Here is a 17,014-nt window from a genome sequence, read left to right as displayed (position 1 = left end):
CATCTTGTGTTTATTTATAGAATACCGTGCCATATTTAGAAAAAAGGAGATTTTTGTGTACTCACCGTAAAATCCTTTTCTCCGAGCCAATCATTGGGGGACACAGGACCATGGGTGTTGTGCTGCTACCACTAGGAGGACACTAAGTAAACACAGAAAGAATAGCTCCTCCCCTGCAGTATACACCCTCCGGCTGGCTCTCAGTGAACCAGTTCGGTAACGAAGCAGTAGGAGCTTAATATTTAACAAGGATGAACTGTGTCAAAAACCAAGTTAACTTGACAAAAACCAAAGCCAATAGGCTAACAGGGTGGGTGCTGTGTCCCCCAATGATTGGCTCGGAGAAAAGGATTTTACGGTGAGTACACAAAAATCTCCTTTTCTCCTATGCCTCATTGGGGGACACAGGACCATGGGACGTCCTAAAGCAGTCCCTGGGTGGGAAACAATTAATTGCAATTGCTACTTGCACCCACAAATTACAGATGCGGCACAGCCGCCTGCAAAATTCGTCTGCCGAAGGTCGCATCTGCCGAGGCCTGAGAGTGAATATGGTAATGTTTTGTAAAGGTATGCAGGCTGGACCAAATCGCAGCCTTACAAACTTGTGCTGCCGAAGCTTGGTGCCGGATGGCCCAAGACGCACCCACTGACCGAGTGGAGTGAGCCTTAATCCCTGCTGGGACAGGAAGACCTCTGACTCGGTAGGACTCCTGAGTAGCCAAACGGATCCATTTGGCTATTGTCGCCTTGGAAGCGGGAAAGCCTTTCCTCGGTCCTTCCGGGAGCACGAATAGGGCATCTGACTTGCGGAAAGACGCTGTCCGTGAGATGTATCTCCTAAGAGGTCTCACTAAATCCAGTGTGTGAAGGGCCTTCTCGATGCAATGGACTGGTGCCAGACAGAGTGAGGGTAAGACAATCTCCTCATTGAGATGAAAAGAGGATACAACTTCGGTAGAAAAGACGGGGATGTCCTCAAAACCACCTTATCCTGATGAAAATTCGGGAACAGAACTTTTGAGGACAGAGCCGCCAGCTCGGAGACTCGTCTGATAGAGGTGACCGCAACTAGAAAAAGCAACTTTCCATGAAAGTAGAGACAGTAAAACCTCCTGTAGATGTTTGAAAGGAGCCTGTTGCAAAACTCCGAGGACCAGATTAAGATCCCATGGTTCCAACGGCATCCTATATGGGTGCGCCCGATGGGAGACTCCCTGAATCAACGTCTTGACCTGTAATCTGTTGACAATCCTGCGTTGGAAGACAACAGACAGGGCTGAGATCTGCCCCTTGAGAGAACTAAGGGCGAGACCCAAGTCCAAACCCGTTTGTAAGAACTCGAGAATGGAAGGGATGGAAAAATGTAGAGGAGAACGTCCTCGGTCGCTACACCATGAAAAGAAAGTCTTCCAAGTGCGATGATAGCCTACGTCTATGCGTATCTATCTAGCGTTGATCATGGTAGCTATGACTTCTGGAGATTAACCTGCCTGGGTTAGGACCCAGGACTCAACGGCCATGCCGTCAAACACAGGGCCTCTGAGTTCTGGTGGTAAAAGGGGCCTTGAGATAGCAGATCTGCGCGATCCGGTAATCGTCAGGGAACGTCGGCAACTAGTCGAACTAGTTCCGCGTACCACGCCCGGCGCGGCCATCTGGCGCAATCAGGATTACCGGTACCCTCTCCGCTCTGATTTTCTTGATGACTCTCGGTAGGAGAGGAAGCGGGGGAAATATGTACGGAAGCCGAAAATGATGCCACGGGAGTACAAGAGCGTCTGCCCCGATGGCTGCCGGATTGTGGGGCCGAGCCATGAAGTCGGGACCCTTGGAATTCAGCCGTGAGGAGATCAGATCCATGTCCGGGGTTCCCCAACGACAGCAGATCTGGTGGAAGATCTCCGGATGGAGAGACCACTCCCCGGAGTCGAGGCATTGCCGACTGAGGAAGTCTGCCTCCCAATTGTCCACTCCCAGGATGTGAACCGCAGAGATCATTGAGCGGTTTTCCTCGGCCCATCGGAGGATGTGGCCTACCTCTCTCATGGCCGCCCTGCTGCGGGTTCCCCCTTGGCGGTTGATGTATGCTACTGCAGTGGCATTGTCGGACTGAATCCTGATTGGGCGACCTGCTAGGAAGGGATGGAACTGGAGAAGTGCCAGCCTGATCACCCGGATTTCCAAGATGTTGATTGGAAGGCGCGATTCCTGGGGGGACAGCGGCCCTGAGCAGTGTGAGAAGGAACACCGCTCCCCAGCCTAGAAGACTGGCGTCTGTCGTCACAACCAGCCAGTGTACTGGAAGAAAAGACTTCCCTTGATTCAGGGAGGATTTCAATGTCCACCACCTGAGAGACTGTCTGACTCGCTGGGGAAGGAGGAACCGACGGTCTAGGGAGAACGGGTTCCTGTCCCAAACAGCCAGGAGGGCATGCTGTAGAGGACGGAGGTGTAGTTGGGCAAATGGAACCGCCTCCATAGCTGCTACCATCCTGCCGAGGACTCTCATACTGAAGCGCAGAGAGTGAGAGCGAGGCTGAGAGAGCTTCTGAGCTTCTCGCTGTAAGACTGAGATCTTTTCCGGGGGAAGAAGAACCAACCCCCGGGACGAGTCGAGTATCATTCCTAGAAAGGAAATTCGCTGAGCCGGTACTGGGGAAGATTTTTTGAAGTTTATCTTCCAACCCAGGCGAGAAAGGGTATCTATTGTGATGGCCACGGCTTCCTTGCAGGAGCGGAAAGAGGGGCCTTTGATTAGGATATCGTCTAAATACGGGAGCGCCACCACTCCTCGGGTGTGGAGTATGGCCACGGCAGCCGCCATGACCTTGGTGAATACCCTGGGAGTGGTGGCGAGGCCGAAGGACAGAGCAACGAATTGGAAGTGATCTTCCTGAACTGCGAAGCAAAGAAACCTTTGGTGAGAAGGTAAAATAGGAATGTGGAGGTATGCGTCCTGGATGTCTATAGACGCTAGGAACTCGCCTTTTTCCATGGAGGCGATGACAGAACGAAGCGATTCCACCCGGAACCGTCATACTCTGACGAACCTGTTCAGCAGTTTTAGGTCCAGTATGGGCCGTACTGTACCGTCCTTCATTGGAACAATGAAGAGGTTTGAATAAAAACCTTGAAACCTTTCGCTTTGAGGGACCGGAATAATAACTCCGTCTTTTCTCAGAGAGCTTATAGCTTTGAAGAACTCTGATGCTTTTGCCCTGGGAGGAGAAGACAGGAAAAAACGGTTTGGAGGACAAGATAAGAGATCTATCTTGTATCCGGAGGACACTAGATCGCGGACCCACTCGTCGTGAACGACCGAGAGCCACGCGGCACTGAAGGAAAGCAGGTGGCCGCCTACTTTGAGGGTGTCCCCCGGATACCGCAGGGAGTCATTGTGTGGAAGGTCTGCCCGTTCTGGCGCCTCTGGATCCCGGCTGCCTTGGAATGCCTCTCCATGAAGGGGAAGGCTTAAAAGAGGGCTGTGAACCTCTGTCTCCACGTTGTGCCCGGCCGGAACCGGGAGATGTGAAAGTGGAGGACCAGTTTGAGTTGTAACGAAAAAAAAAAAAATCGGGAACGAGCCTGTGGTTGCAGGTTCCGAAAGGGCCGAGAGGGTCTCTGTTGTGGAAGAGATTTACTCTTCCCTCCAGTGGCGTCAGAAATTAACTGGTCGAGCTTTTCGCCAAAAAGGCGACCGCTCTGATATGGGAGAGAAGTCAATGACTTTTTGGAAGTAGAATCCGCACGCCAGTCCCTGAGCCATAAGGACCTCTGGATGGTGATGGCATTTGCTGCTGCTTGAGAAGCGCAGTCAGCGGCATCCAGGGACGCGGTCACTACAAAATCTCCAGCTCTGGCTATCTGAGTAGCGAGGTCTGCTATCTCGGGGGGGAAGATTGGTATCCAGTACTGCTGAAGACAAGACCTCAGCCCAGTGGGTCATAGCCTTAGCCACCCACGTAGCGGCAAAAGATGGAAAGAGTGCGGTCGCTGAGGCTTCAAAGGCATTTTTGATAGAGGCGCCTTCCGAGGAGGGTAAAACAGATATGGGAGCCAGGCGTGATACCGGAGGATCTACTGGGGGAGATTGTGACCAATCTTTTCTTAGATTCTGGGCAAAGGGCTATTTGGACTCCATGGGCTTCTGCCCTGTGAATCGTTTATCTGGACAGATCCTGTGAGATTCAACAATGTGCTTAAACTCGGGGTGAGTGGCGAACACTATGTGAGCTCGTTTGGTCCTCTTAAAGGACACGACATGAACTGTTTTAGATAAGGGTTCCTCCTCAAGTCTCAAAGCCCTATTCACTGACTCAATTAGAGAGTCGAGAGTCTCCTGATCGTGATGAAATTCCTGATCTAGGGACGTATCAGAATCCTCCTCTGAAACAGGTTCTCTACTAGCCCCAATGGAAGGGGAGCGAGAAATGGAGCTCTCAGAACCCGAAAATCGTTGATGGTCTGGGGATATGGCATGAGTCCTTTTCCTGGAAGAGTGAGAACTGCTTGGCAAGGTACGACCCCTGGAGTGCGAGGGGTTCTGACCATCGGAAGCGTCGTCCGTATTAGTGCCCTGGTTAGAGGAAGGATCTCGGAACGGGTCTAACGCTTTTGCCAGGGATGCCACAGACCGGGTAAGGGAGGTAGCCCACTCAGGGGGACTAGGCTCACTGGGTTCAGTATCAGCAATAGGTGGTTCCTGAGCAGTCACCGGTTCACAAGCTGTGTTTAATGCAGTATTGTGACCGGGGTAATGATACCTTACAAGAGGTACATGCAGCGAAGAATACAGTGTGGGTTTTCCCAGACTTTTTGTGAGGCTTTGGTTGAGACATAGTAAAGCCTGGAGGAAAGCGCTTACTAGCAGGGGAAGGGTTAAGCTATGTTTCTGGAGCTTACCCATGGTCCTGAGTCTTGAGTCCCCAGGGTAGGTCCGCAGTGTGATGCCGTGGGAGTTATGCACAGGAATCGCTAATCCTGAAGGCTGTGATTGAAAAGGCTGGAGCAGCGCTGCAGCATCAGCCCTGTGGGTGTACCAAGATAGCCGCCGAGATCAGGAAGTGAGAGTGTATCTCAGTGAACGAGAAGCGCCAGAAAGAGCGGGCGGCGGTAACTGCCGGTGGGCGTGGCCAAAACTCCAGCCTGTATGAAAGGGAAAAGCCGGGGGCTAAATTTTAAACCTGCGGTTGCGGCCTGCAGCGCCGCGACCGTTATTAGCGCCATTCTTAAACCACACTCTCTGAAGGAATTGCCGCACTGCAGACCACCCACGGACCCGGGCTTTAAGGTGCGGACCTCCCATACCCCGGGGACCAGGACCCCCCAAGCGCCTCGGCCCCCGCAGTGTACTCACGGTAGATGCGGTGGGCCGGTGCTCAATCCACCGTCGCCATAATCAGGGAGGGGGTGGAGAGCTTCTGCTGCCATGCGTCATCCGCTATATCAGTGATGATGCAGCGGGGGGCTGCACGGACGCCAATCATAATATGTCCGGCTGTGCACCTGGCTCCAGAACAGGTAGATGGAGGGCTACTCCATGTGGTCGACTGCTATGGAGGGGGGGGGGGGGGGGGGGAAGATCGGAACGCGAAGGAACCGTCGCCCGCAAGATGAGCTCAGTGCTGGCATCCAACGTTGCAGGAAAGGATACAGGAGGGACACTCCACGTACTTGCCTGTTGATGGTTCGAGGGAGATCAGAGCCTAGAAAGGATCCGTCGCCCCTATTCGCTCCGTTAAAGGAAAAAATAGAACAAAAAAATCAAAAATTAAAATAAAAACGGTGGGGTCTGAGACCCAAGTGCCTCCTACAGACACTAAGCAAGAACTGGTTCACTGAGAACCAGCAGGAGGGTGTATACTGCAGGGGAGGAGCTGTTCTTTCTGTGTTTACTTAGTGTCCTCCTAGTGGCAGCAGCATAACACCCATGGTCCTGTGTCCCCCAATGAGGCGTAGGAGAAATGGGTATTTAAAGGATAATTGACTTATGTAATTTTGATACAATAATATTGATACTAATAGATTTGGTGGTCTTTTATATACCTATTATAACTATTCAATTACCTAATTTTACATTCCATAAGGTTTAGATCTTTCTGTTGTATTGAGATATTGTAAGTGTATACATGCTGCTATATATCTATTTAAGGACTTTAGTAAAAGCCTCTATTTCCCAGTACCACCTCTTTCCTGTAAAATTTGTAATACTTTTTAATAATTATTTAATAAACAGATGTTTTAAATTATTAAGTAGTCACTTCAACTGTCTTGTTCCCTAAACAAGGGATCAAACACTGTGTTCATTAGTGTACCAAGGAAGTGTAGCCCATTTTTTATGGGCATCATTGACATTTGGGCAATTTTGATATAAAATGAGCAATATTATTGCAATGCAGGCATTAGATCAGTGAATCGCACACAGGGAGATGGTGTGTCAGCTCCTGCTGTGAGCAGCAACTTACAGGCCACCGTTCCTGGTTGACCCCGCAGCCACCTTTCACCATGGAAACCATCGACAAATCGCAATTGCGTGTGTCTATATCGGAGCAGAGAGGAAGCTCCCTCCCTCTCTATGCTGATCGATGTCAGTGTCACTAATGACAGTGTCATTAGAGGGGTTAAATATCCGTGTTTGGCACTAGAACCGATTGTGGACGTTTCTGCAGGGTGTCAGATATAATCTACAGCCAATGTCCACCGATGATTGTGCCGGCTCTGCGAGTAAGCCCACACCATGCACATGTACGGTTTGCGGAAAAGTACCTCCCAAAGTGCTGTATATGTATGGCGGAGGTCGTGACAGGTTGAAATATTGAAACAAACTGGCAAAAATATATCCGCTATAGGCTTAGTAAAAGAATCATTATAAAATTAACCAAATTGAAAGCCAATTCAATTTGCATCATTCTATAAAAATTAGGTCATATATTTTTAACTTTATCATAGACTTCCATCAATAAAGCCAAGTCCAGACAAGTGTATGCAAAATTGTCAGTATTTCATCCAGGAAAAACAGACTTTTTTTTTTATCTGTACTGTCATCTGTGTGCCATCAGTATCTCGGGTTTTTTACGTTTTATATAACAATTTAAAACCTAATAGGCCAAACAGTTTCCCCTATTAAGAATTGCAATTGATCTTTGAAAAATGAACAAGCTATTGTGAATACACCATATGCGATCCTTATTTTATGTACCCCTTCATTTACAATGGACCACTAGGATCTGAACTACAAATCAAAGTAGCGCATGTTATGATTCCTTTATAGGCAGGCCATTGGTCAGCATGAAACATCGTTCAACTACCACATTGACTTACATCGGACTGTGTGCTGTTGATATGCTATCAATTTTTGCATACAGACAGCCCACAAACCAACTATAAGTTCATACAAACAAGCCCTTATGGTGGGGCCCAGGCATCACCTTGGTCTGTCTAGTGAGGCCACAGAAGAAAAAAAAAGGTTGAGAAGCCCTAACTTTACATTGGCTGCACTGTCAAAGTACGAGCTTGCCAGGAAACTAGCACATAGAAAAGAGATTTCCATTAACCCCCCCCCCCCCCAAAAAAAAAAAATCCAGATGAATACCAAGATTAACAAGCCGCTACTTTATAAAGCCTCTCACCTTCTCTCCAGCTTGAACACACAGAGATTCAGTGTCAATACATTTGGAATTCCTCAAGCACCTCTCCAGGAGTCTGTTCAGTTTGACCAGCAGCTCAGAAGACCTACAATTCAGTAGACAGTCAGATTAAATAGATATATGAAGGTTACATGGTTAATACAGGTGAAAAAAATTACACATCCATCATGTTCAACTGAGGGATAGGCGTTATGGGCCCAATTAAATCAAGACCGGCGTTGTTCATGCTGTTCTTGAAGCTCCTCTCTGTGTATCAGGAGCATAGGACGAGTGCCATACAACTGTGTGCCTTGCCACAAATCCCCACTTCAATAGAATTTGTGACATAAGCGACACCGCCGTTCGTCATAAAATTGTAAAGTGGCGGTCACAATGCCTCATCCCAGCTCTGCCTACTTTGTCAAAGCTAGCCAAAAATGGCGTGAAAACGCCTAAAGTCGTATAATTTTAGCGAGCCTCTAGTTGTGCAAAAATGATGCGACTTTCCAAAGGTTTTTACGCCAAAATTCTGTTGTAAAAGCTTTGATGAATCAACCTCTATGTACCACTATGTGTGAGCCAGTCTGCCCTAGCAGAGATAATCAGATAATCTTTCCCTTCTGATCCTAATTGTTTATCTATGGACCAAATGTTCTGAAAACAACTTTACACATTTATTATTTTCTTCTAAAAAAACATCTAAGGCTTTTTGAAACCATCAATGGTTCCTGCTGTGACCAACTCCTAAGGTAGACTATTACTAGTAATTATCTTAAAAGGCCACTGTCACCCCCTCCAGCCGTTATAAACTAAAAGAGCCACCTTGTGCAGCAGTAATGCTGCAGTCTAACAAGGTGGCTCTTTTAGTTTTTGCTTCTGTTATTCCCTCAATAAAGCGTTTTATAATTTTCCCTAAATACCTGTCTTTGTACCTGGAGGCAGGTCTGAAGCCTCCTCTGTGAAGCGCCCAACTGCCGTCACTCATCTCTTCTGGGGCGATGGTCGCCGCCCCCTGCGCGCTGTTCTTATTAAATCCGGCGCCTGCGCTGTGCGTGCCTGCCTGGGGCAGGCGCAGTGTTCGTTGGCCGTCATAGCTCAGATGCCGGGTGCCTGACTGCGCCTGTGCGGGCAGTGCGGCCACCCTGTTACTGAATCCCCGCCCCGCATTGTGTTATGCATTATGCACAGTGCGGGCTGGGATTCCTGGGCAGATTCCTGCACAGGCGCCGGATTTAAGAAGAACAGCGCGCAGGGGGCGGCGACCATCGCCCCAGAAGAGATGAGTGACGGCAGTTGGGCGCTTCACAGAGGAGGCTTCAGACCTTCCTCCAGGTACAAAGACAGGTATTTAGGGAAAATTATAAAACGCTTTATTGAGGGAATAACAGAAGCAAAAACTAAAAGAGCCACCTTGTTAGACTGCTGCATTACTGCTGCACAAGATGGCTCTTTTAGTTTATAACGGCTGGAGGGGGTGACAGTGGCCCTTTAAGGCCTGTCTCCCCAGATATTAAACCGTTATTTCTCCAGAAGAATTGAGTGTGTCACTGTTATACGAAGGCAAAACAGCTTTTGACCAAACTATCTGTGTGGGCCATTTATGTACTTGTACAAGTTAATCATGTCCTCCCTTAACATCTCTTCTCAAGGCTAAATAAATGTAATTCTTATAAACTTTTCTCATAAAGATCCTACATGCCCCTTATCAGTTCTGTGGCTGTTCTTTGTACCTTTTCCACCTCCATGACATCCTTTCTATGAACTGGTGATCAGAACTGAAGTGCATTTCCAGATGAGATCACAGTATTGCTTTGGAAAGTGGTAGCATGTCCCTGTCCCGCGAGTTCATAACTCTTAGAACATGACAATATACTGCAGACCTTAGAAGACACCGATTAACTTTACGTGCTGTTATTTAGTCCGTCATCAACAAGTACACCCAGTGACTCTCAGTTTTACTTCCCCGAGAACATGAGTTCTTCACAATTAAACATCATCAGCCACTTGGATGCCCGAACACGTAGTCCGCCTGTATCTTATGAACATATTCCATACACTGCATTTACCATTTGTATTACTAATCAATTCTGACATTAATTACTCCCAGTCATTGTCCTAATGTGCCGCCTTCAAACTGGAAATACTGTCCTTTTTAAAATGTAATGGCCGATTCATTAAAACTGGAGTTATGCATGCCAGTCCTAACAAATGGGTTCACTGGAGTACGATGCATCGAATTAAAAAAGAAGTACAAACCTCTCAATAAATTAGGCGCTTATCTTAACTGTTGTGCGCCACAGACAAAATGTACTAAAGTGGAGTCAATATTTGCAATTTAAACTGTGGCCATAGTCACACCTCGTTAATGCTATGTGCATATGGGCGGAGATGGGTGTCGTCTTATACACTGGGTGTTGTCTTATAGGGCGGGTGCGGAGCAATCTGCGGTCGCCGCATATGGTGGGGGGAGCGGTCCCGATGACTAGGCGAGGGGGAGCCTTACCGGGAAGGTGTTAGTGAAGCAAACTGCAGGCGTCCGGGATGCCCGGGGTATGGAAAAAAGAGAGAGTGTGGCGCTGTGCCAGAAAAACACGTCTCTTTCACCCGTCTGGCCCGCCCATGTATCCTATTATCTCCTTCTCTGCCTTTCAGATCTCGCACATGCGCGCACCTGCGTCGCTTCACTGCAGTCCTCGGGAGCGAGATCTGAGAGGCAGAGAAGATGACATCAGCGGTGTCTAGCACCATCTGCTTCCCTCTCCCCATCAACCACACATAGGCCTTACTGAACTGATCATGTATACGCTGGGGAGGGAATGACTATCCAATATAAGACAACTACTTCATACCCCTGCTCCCCAAACTGCCATTCCAAAGCTTTTTCCTTCTTCAGATAACTTGTACAAAAAGCCCAACAGGATGCCTTATGCCTACATCAGAGGGCCATTCCAGGACCCTAGTGCCGACAGAGCAATCAAAACCGCACGCAGACCACTACAGGTGTCAGGTTATAGCACTTTTCTGGAAACTGCACCCAGCAGTTACACGGTCTACAAAGTACTAGCAGAAACAAAGTGTGAGCAGGACAGCGGTGTGTGTCTGCATGTTTGCTGAATATTACATCATGTACTGTCATTTTTCAAGCAATATTCCTTTTGTGCACTGACAGAGGCCACTATCAGCAAAAGCTACATGAAATGCCACTAAAATGCTAGGTCCAGGCAAGCGACTTTTAAAGACCAGACAACTGTGGAAATATTCACTGCAATTTTGAATGCACCACTATAACATTTTACAATATTTTACCTTCCTGACTCAAATGCAGGTGACGCCATGGACGAAAGCTCAAGATTGAAAAAAAGAATCCCTTCAGTAGGTCTGTTCATCTTAGGGGCAACAAGTTCACAAGACACTTGTCCAAGAACTCTGAAAGAAAAGGATATATACTATAATACAGAATACGATGTATACTATGCCCAGTTCGGACACATGCTGCCCATGTCAATATCAATAAATCCCAGAGACGCTGATAATTAATGTAAGAGACTATCCAAGGACATCCAGAGATGCTCAATTCTGCATCAAGTGGTGCCAATGACATATCGACCCCCCAAGAGACGTGGGAACAATTGGCAAGTGCATCAGAATCGGATATGTGCACACTACCTGCCTGTCAGGGCATGTTTCGGTAGGCGTGTGGGGTTGTCAAATCATTGGAACCGCTCACTTCTGAGAGACGTCATTGAATAACCCCAATAGTTAGACTAAGAATACTACACTGATACAGACAAGATTTTTTATTTTAATCCAAATTATATATATATGAGGTTTTCAGTGAATTTACCTGGTTTTCCCAAGCTCAACAATACAGCAGCCATACTCTGTTCCAAAGGTGATCTTAATATTTCTGTAATCATAGGTTTGTCGGCCATCAATACGCTGTAGAAATAAAAAAAGAAAAATCAGTATTGGCGATATAAGACAAATTATGATCCATAAAGTTACTTTACTATTTTTAATTTGGTTTATTTCAACATTTTCATAAGAAATTGCTTACAAAGAGGCAGAAACGGGAGCAAAAACCAGCACGAGCTACGCTGGTTTACAAAAGTGAACCACTGGCATTTTTCATGTTAGGTACCACACAAGTCTCAGATTTCCACATCTTGCCACTGGGATTTTTGCCCATTTCTCAAGGCAAAACTGCTCCTTCAAGTTAGATGATTTCTTCTGGAGAACAGCAATTCAATTCTGAACACAGATTCCCACTTGGATTTAAGGGAACCTGGCGTTTTTAACTAAAAGAGCCACCTTGTGCAGCACTAATGCGCCGTTTGCCCGAAAAAGGAAAGCACAGCGCAGGTGCCGGGTACGTTACTGAAGGCAGGAGGCGGTGCACGGAGGGGCTGAGTAATGGCTGGGAGGCGTTTGTTTCCGGGGGGGAAGAGATGTGCCACTGGACAGACTAAAGGTATGTGCGCAAATTATAAAAAGTTAGATTGCAGCATTGGAAGGGACAACAAAAATAAGAGCCACCTTCACAGAATGCAGCATTAGTGCTGCACAAGGAGCATCCACACACCAAAGCAGTATGCTTTTATCAGGTGAATGAATTTGCAGCAGCAAATTTCCCTCAGCCCCAAAACCAACTGTAATCGTGCCGTCATCACTCCATTCATACAAGGCACTTTAGAGCTCCGCTCTCATGATTAGCGGGGGTCTTGTGTGGGTGACGGGTCCCCTAGCAATCAGCAAGTTACCCCCTAAAAGTAAAACATACCGCTATGTGGAAGAAATGCTGGCATAGCAGCGATAAGTCGGTCAGCCTTGAATATTAGGGTACGTTCCCACGGTCAGTAAATGCTGCGGGTTGGGTACTCCGTACTTGTGCAGTGTCCAGATGTTACAGCATAGTGGATGGGATTTCAAGAAACCCTATGTCCACTATGTTTCCACAGACACTTGCGGCTCACCTGCGGAGACGGACATGTGGTGCATCTTTACAGATAGCAGAATGTTATTTTCACCCATACAATGTATTGGACGTGGCGAATGAGCACGGTTTAGTGAACACATGCGGATTCACCTGCATTCAATAGGCGGCAGCGCTATAGACGCAGCGGACATGTCCAGAGCGCTGCCAATTCCTAATCATCTGCACATAACCCTTACTTAGAGTAACATACCGACTATTACACAGCACCATCCCGCTGTTCTGTGCCGCGGCACAAGGGCTGGAGCGAACCTGTGCTGTAAGGCTACTTTCACACTAGTCCGTCGGTACGGGCCATCGGCAGGACGTACGTTCTGCTAATTAATCACAACGTGGGCAGCGGATGCAGTCTTACAACGCATCCGCTGCCCAGTGTGATGAGCGGGGAGGAGGGGGCGGAGTTTCGGCCGTGCATGCGCGGTCGGAAAAAGCAGAAACGACGGACAAAAAAACTTTACATGTAAGACTACTTTCACACTAGCGTTTTTCGGCGGATGTCGCAAAGCGTCGTTTAGGAGAAAAAAACGCATCCTGCAAAGTTGTCTGCAGGATGTGTTTTTTCCCCATAGACTTACATTACCGACGTATCACCACGTCGCAACTGTCGTGCGACGGTTGCGTCGTGTTTTGGCGCACCGCCGCCACAAAAAAACGTTATATGTAACTTTTTTTGTGCGTCTAGTCCGCCATTTTCGACCGCGCATGTGCGGCCGAAACTCCGCCCACTCCTCCCCGGACCTTACAATGGGGCAGCGGAAGCGTCGTAAGACCACGTACAATAATAATGGAGAGAGCTAGAGCAGCACAGCTCCGCTGAAAGTAAAAAATACAACAGCGTGGAGTATGTCAGGAGGTGCCAGAACGTGCGGCAAAGACCGGAGGTGCTAGCGTAAGAAAATGAGATCCATCGCAGAAACAGGTGCAGAAAAAACGCCAAAGCACTCACCAATCTTGCAGTTCAGTGATTCTTTATTGCTTCATACAAAACAGTCTTCACGGCACGGGGGAAGGAGGAACAAAGTGCAGGAGTGCGTCTCGTCCGTTGCACTCCTGCACTTTGTTCCTCCTTCCCCCGTGCCGTGAAGACTGTTTTGTATGAAGCAATAAAGAATCACTGAACTGCAAGATTGGTGAGTGCTTTGGCGTTATTTCTGCACCTGTTTCTGTCGTAAGACCACGTTGTGCTTTTCTTTCACAGCATGCGTCAGTACGTCGGCCCGACGCACTGCGACGGGCCCGTACTGACGCTAGTGTGAAAGCAGCCTAACGCACCAAGCTCAGATATAAAGGGTAGTAAGGGGCGGAGTTCCAAGAGGCCACGCCCCTGACTAAACCACGCCCACTTTCACAAAGTTGCTCAGTGACCGAAAATAAGGAAAAGTCACATTTTCTAGAGCCTGGAGGGGAATGATTCCCGCCTTTCTAACAAGGGAAAGTTTTCTTTGAAAAAAAAAAATATATATATATATATATACACACACAGGCACATACATCGTGAATCAGACCTCACCAGGCTCCCAGCGCCTTATCTCCGTACACGCACCTTCCTGTCAGTGATCGCCCGCAGCAGGAAGTTCCTCTCACAGTTGGACAGCGGGGTCTCCCTCATTGTCGCCTTCTGTCACTAACGACACACATACACGATAAATGCAGGCACAAACTGCAACTCCAGCGTCCAAAACACACGTGAGGGGCAACTACGTCATCAGGCCGCGCAGTCTCTGTCTCTTCGCCGCATCTAAAGACGTCAGACGTTAGCCGTCAAAGTGAGGGGAATCATCAGCTAGTAACGCGCATGCGCTTAATCAGCCTGCCCGCTGGATGATGTGACAGAGTCAGAGCGGACTGCGCAGCCATTTTGTTGTGGTTCTGGCGGAGTAGAGCTGTTCTGTGTAACGTGGGGTAGTGTTCTCTGACATGGCCTAATGTATAGTGCGGGCTCTATGATTGCTGTGCGTTGTCTGCAGCCTCTTCATGGAGAAAGATGTCTTGCTCACTCCGTCACTGGTGGCTCCAGTGTCCCCTCCTCACTCAGTATTGCTCATCTCCCTCCAACAACTACATACAACAAATTTTGGGCCACGCCTCTGACCACACCCATTCATAATTATTCACACCCATATCCACGTCCCAACCACACCCATTTAGCACTGCTGATCACACTGTTTCATATACAATAATTATCAACAAAAAAATATGGCCACACAGTGCTCCATACTGTATAATGGCCACACATGATGCTCTATACTGTATAATGGCCACACATGATGCTCCATACTGTATGATGACCACACATGATGCTCCATACTGTATAATGACTGCACATGATGCTCCATACTGTATAATGGCCACACATGATGCTCCATACTGTATACTGGCTGCACATGATGCTCCATACTGTATAATGACCGCACATGATGCTCCATACCGTATAATGGCCACACATGATGCTCCATACTGTATAATGACTGCACATGATGCTCCATACTGTATAATGGCCGCACATGATGCTCAATACTGTAAATTGGCCACACATGATGCTCCATACTGTATAATGAACACACACGACGCTCCATACTGTATAATGAACACACATGATGCTCCATACTGTATAATGACCACACATGATGCTCCATACTGTATAATGAACACACACGACGCTCCATACTGTATAATGAACACACATGATGCTCCATACTGTATAATGACCAAACATGATGCTCCATACTGTATAATGACCGCACATGATGCTCCATACTGTATAATGGCCACACAGTGCTCCATACTGTATAATGAACACACATGATGCTTCATACTGTATAATGACTGCACATGATGCTCCATACTGTATAATGACTGCACATGATGCTCCATATTGTATAATGACCCCACATGATGCTCTATACTGTATAATGACCGCACATGATGCTCCATACTGTATAATGACCGCACATGATGCTCCATACTGTATAATGGCTGCACATGATGCTCCATACTGTATAATGACCGCACATGATGCTCCATACTGTATAATGACTGCACATGATGCTCCATACTGTATAATGACCACACATGATGCTCAATACTGTATAATGACCGCACATGATGTTCCATACTGTATAATGGCCACACAGTTCTCCATACTGTAAAATGATCCCACATGATGCTTAATACTGTATACTGACCCCCCTCCTGTATGTATGGCTCATATTCCCCCTGTATGCATGGCCCATATTTCCCCCTCCTGTATGCATGGCTCATATTCCCCCCCCCCCCTGTATGCATGGCTCATATTCCCCTTCCCCCTCCTGTATGCATGGCTCATATTTCCCCCTCCTGTATACATGGCTCATATTTCCCCCTCCTGTATGCATGGCTCATATTCCCCCCCGTATGTATGCATGGCTCACATTTCCCCCTCCTGTATGCATGGCTCATCTCTCCACCCCCCTCCTGCCCCCCCCCCCGCTCCCCCCTGCACCCATCTTGAATGGCGATGGCGCGGCTTACCGTCCTCCTTCATCCCCCCTCCCCTGTCCCCCGTCCCTCATACTTACCTGTTCCTCACCGCGTGGTCATCCCTCTCGCTCTGTGTCCCGACTTCCGGCTCAGCACCTTCTTCCTGGGTGAGCGGTCATGTGATACTGCTCAGTAGGTCATGAATATGCGCATATTCATGACCCTAAATGAGCGGTACAACGTGACAGCTCATTCAGGAGCGCTGCAGAAGCCGAGACCATCGCTGGAGCAGGGTGAGTATTGTCTTCAAGGAGGGTGGGTGGGAGGTGGGTGGGAAGCGGGCGGGGGGGCGAGGGCTTCTGGGAGGTGACCTGTTGTGTATCCGCTTTTTGGGCTCCCCTGGTGGTTGCTGGTGGTACTGGTGACTTGTTTGCACTTTGCTTCTTCTGTTCACCTGCTTCCATCAGTGTTTGGGAGTTTCCTATTTAGCCTTGCTCTCCAGTCATTTCCTTGCCGGTCATCATTGTAACCAGAGCCTTCGGTTGCATGTTCCTGCTACTAGTCTGCTGATCAGCTAAGTGGACTTTGTCCTTTTGTTTTGTACCTTTTGTCCAGTTTGCAGTTTTTGTAATTCTCTGTAGCTGGAAGCTCTTGCGGGCTGAAATTGCCGCTCCTGTGTCATGAGTTGACACAGGAGTCTTAAAGTAATTTCAGGATGGTTTTTGAAAGGGTTTTCAGTTGACCGTGAAGTCCTCTTTTGTATCCTTCTGCTATCTAGTAAGTGGACCTCTCTTTGCTAAATCTACTTTCATACTGTGTATGTCTTTTCCTCTTAATTCACCGTTATTACATGTGGGGGGCTGCTATCATCTTTTGGGGTATTTCCCTAGAGGTAAGCCAGGTCTGTTTCTTCCTCTACCAGGCGTAGTTAGTC

At 47.9% G+C, this 17,014-nt stretch overlaps 1 protein-coding gene across 1 annotated transcript in view; it reads right to left on the bottom strand.

Annotated features, from left to right (window-relative positions):
* EXOSC9 (exosome component 9) overlaps positions 1–14,552 on the bottom strand; it is a 67,861-nt gene extending 53,309 nt beyond the window's left edge. Inside the window, exons 1-4 of the mRNA XM_077279035.1 lie at positions 14,165–14,552; positions 11,473–11,567; positions 10,935–11,054; positions 7,632–7,734 (exon numbers count right to left, since the gene is read on the bottom strand). Coding sequence (XP_077135150.1) covers positions 7,632–7,734; positions 10,935–11,054; positions 11,473–11,567; positions 14,165–14,230 — 384 coding nt within the window. The 5' untranslated portion in view covers positions 14,231–14,552. The remainder of the gene's footprint in view (positions 1–7,631; positions 7,735–10,934; positions 11,055–11,472; positions 11,568–14,164) is intronic.
* Positions 14,553–17,014: the final 2,462 nt, after the last annotated feature.

The sequence above is a fragment of the Ranitomeya variabilis genome, chromosome 1, assembly GCF_051348905.1.
Source record: "Ranitomeya variabilis isolate aRanVar5 chromosome 1, aRanVar5.hap1, whole genome shotgun sequence".
NCBI lineage: Eukaryota > Metazoa > Chordata > Amphibia > Anura > Dendrobatidae > Ranitomeya > Ranitomeya variabilis.
Note: the sequence above shows the minus strand (reverse complement) of the source record. Positions and strands in the feature narration are given on the sequence as shown.